Raw genomic sequence first — 3,045 nt, 5'->3', positions numbered from 1 at the left:
CAGCAGGAGTGCTGATTTCTACCGCAGAGACAAAGAACTATACCAGCCCCACAGCATTCAGTGAGAGTTTGACAAAAGCACGTGAGTAGATGATGCATCTCCTTTGCTTTGTAGGTCTGTAACAGAGCAGTTATGAAGCCAGTTATGGCAAGCGTCCACCAACTTAGTGAGTGTTGAGCTGCAAATCCACACTGATCTGGAGTACCTTGCAAAAAGTACAGCAGCAGATATTCAGCTCTACGTGGTCCTCAGTTTGTGATGCCTTTGCTAAGAACTTCAGCTCTGTGGGGCTTATTTTCAGCTGCTCGTTGACAGTCATAGCATCACCATGCAAAAATTATCCCTAAACATGGAAAAGCAGAGTCCGATCAGAGCCCAAAAGTCAGGTAGTGTAATCTGTACCAGCTTTTCAATACTTCACAGAAGCAATTCCCTTGTTGAGTTGTGCTGAGGTAGAAGATAAAGGCTTGAGTCTTCCAAGCCATCAAGGATTTGCAGTGGTGAAAGAGGAACAAAAAAATGTTTGAGTATCCTGGTTTTATTAGATGTATTTAGTTTAATAATATTAAAATTGAGAGAATTGCTAGGCAATGTACTGAGTACTGAGAGTAGTTTATAGATGAAATAAATTACTGGAGAAGCTAAATAAAATCACAGAGCAACAATGAAATAGAGAGAAAATGTGAAGCAATAAAGGCTGGCTAATAGAACACTGAAAGGCAGCCTCATTAAAGATCAATAAATCGATTAAAAAAAACCTAGGGGAGGACATTTTTTCTCAAGTCCTTCCCTTCAGAAAATCTTTGCTCAGCAACGGAAAGCCAGAAGTTTCTTTCTTTTTTAACATCTTGGTTTGTCTTTACGATTTTGGAACACACAGGACCTGTCAATGTGTTTGTGCATTTGTATGGCAGTCATCTTTTGGCTGAAGCACAAATATAGCAGCCGCTTTCCATTTTCTGAATATGTTTTTGGCAGCACTCCAGTGCTTATTTACCTGCATATATCCCACAACCACCCATTTAGACTGAAACCTTGTGACAACTTCTAATGCTTCACGATCCTGCTCTTGCACAGCTTGCTGGCTGCAATTTTTGCTGAAAGCATGCTGAATTACACTAGTATTTGTAGGAGGCATCGTGTGTTGCACCATTCATCGGCTTCCCTACAGCCATGCCTGCCCGACCACCAGCTGAGGCATGGCCTTCAAGGGTCCTCAGTCCAGCAGCTGTAACTGAGGGCAATTTCACAGTGCAGAGGCACCGGTGTGCCCGCTGAGACATACCAACATGTGGCCCGTACCCTCCTAGAGACACCGGGCTTATACAACAGGGGTTACCATTATCAGTTCAATCCTCAGAGGCTCTAACACAAGCTGTTATGGCAATAACAGGTAGTGCTTGTCAGCGTGCTGCACCGAACACAGTGCTATGGGATCTGTAAATGTATTTATATATATATATGTGCGCACATATATATACATATATTTTTTATATATATAACTTTTTTAAATGCCAGTTCTACCATACTTATCACCATAAGACTAAACACCTAATAAACAAGAAGAAAAGAAGAACTGAATTGAATTAATGTCTAAAACTTCCAGTGGATTTTTAGAGTGCCCTGAACTTGGACTGATTTTGGTAGGGCTTTTTAATACATACATACATACATACATGTGTATCTACATATATATTCTTGAGTGCTCGATTTCCATCAGAACCAGCATCTCGTAAGAGATTTTCCTGGCTCTCTCTGGTTACTCATTTACATAATTTTAGCAGTGGATTTTTTTCTTGGATTTATAAACCAGCTATTATACTAGAGACCTTCAGGTATCTCTGTTATTTCAGTTGTTGTTTGCAGAAGAGAAAAGTGAAGGGTATAAAACAGCCACGTTTGAGCCTAATGAAGCAGTCACATACAGGCTTGTAAGATAATTGAAGGATATTATTTCTTTTTGTACAGTTTTGAATGATTCTGCTACTGAATCTCTGCAAAGGCCCAGGAATGCTACCCACTCCTCTGAGAACACAACCCTGGAGCTTCGTAAGTGTCATGGCAGCTCTGGAAACGCTGTGCCATTGTCTAGGAGCATATTTGAGCTATTATTTTGGAAGATGCAAACATGGATCTTCCAAAATAATAGCTCAAATATGCTCCTAGACAATGGCTCCAACATGGAGGTGGTTAGGAAAAAAACAGGAATGTATCCTTAGGCAGCAATGATCTTAAAAATAGGTAGCTTAGCTCTATTAGGAAAGACAAAATATCTGTCTACAAACAGATGAAAGATGATATTTGCGATTCAGACTCACTACTTGACAGAGGAGACTGAGGTTTCACTCAGTCACAGCACAGGCAGCCTCTTTGTGTTGCTGCTAAGCCACTGAATACTTTAAGCTTTTCCATTACCATTAAAGAGGTACAAAGCTTATCATTCTCACAGACTACTGTGAAGCTCACTGCTGGAACATCTTACCATGTGATTTCTAACAGCCTTTCTTTCTCCTAATATGCTTTAATTTGATAAAGTACAGTTTTTGTTTAATGCTGAGTTGTAGGTCAAAAATGTAGGCATCTTGCCTACAGGGAATTTTGACTACCTGCTTCTGGAATTTGATTTCCAGTTTTCAGCAGGGCGAATAATGGTGGCCTCAAAACACAACCTTCATTAAAAAACAAACCAAAAAACAAACAAACAACAACACCCCCCCTCCCCCCCTCCACAAACCCAGATAAGTTACTAAAAATGTTCTCTGTCCATATCTTTTAGGTAACCTGTCCTTCAGCATCACAGACCAGCCAATTTCATTTACCAGAAGCAAAGATTTCTTTACTACCAGCAGTTTGCTCAATAGTACTGGTGAGACATTATCCCACAAACCCTCTTCTTTCTGCATGCTGTTGCAGTAAGCAAGAAAAGCAGGGAAGCACAAAACCTGGATCATTGTGTACATTTGACCAGGGGAGTACAAAAAAGGGAAATGAGATGAAAAGAGGAGACAGTTGTTGTGTTCATACGCTGGGAGTTGATTAGTCTTT

The 3,045-nt window shown here is 40.3% G+C and overlaps 1 protein-coding gene across 1 annotated transcript in view; it reads left to right on the top strand.

The window, feature by feature from the left end:
- CD96 (CD96 molecule) overlaps positions 1-3,045 on the top strand; it is a gene marked incomplete at its 5' end in the record, with an annotated part of 24,742 nt that overhangs the window by 19,325 nt on the left and 2,372 nt on the right. Inside the window, 3 exons of the mRNA XM_010144913.1 lie at positions 7-81; positions 1,969-2,049; positions 2,777-2,866. Of these exons, the coding sequence (XP_010143215.1) occupies positions 7-81; positions 1,969-2,049; positions 2,777-2,866 (246 nt within the window). The remainder of the gene's footprint in view (positions 1-6; positions 82-1,968; positions 2,050-2,776; positions 2,867-3,045) is intronic.

This window comes from Buceros rhinoceros, unplaced genomic scaffold (genome assembly GCF_000710305.1).
Source record: "Buceros rhinoceros silvestris isolate BGI_N320 unplaced genomic scaffold, ASM71030v1 scaffold6891, whole genome shotgun sequence".
NCBI lineage: Eukaryota > Metazoa > Chordata > Aves > Bucerotiformes > Bucerotidae > Buceros > Buceros rhinoceros.
Note: the sequence above shows the minus strand (reverse complement) of the source record. Positions and strands in the feature narration are given on the sequence as shown.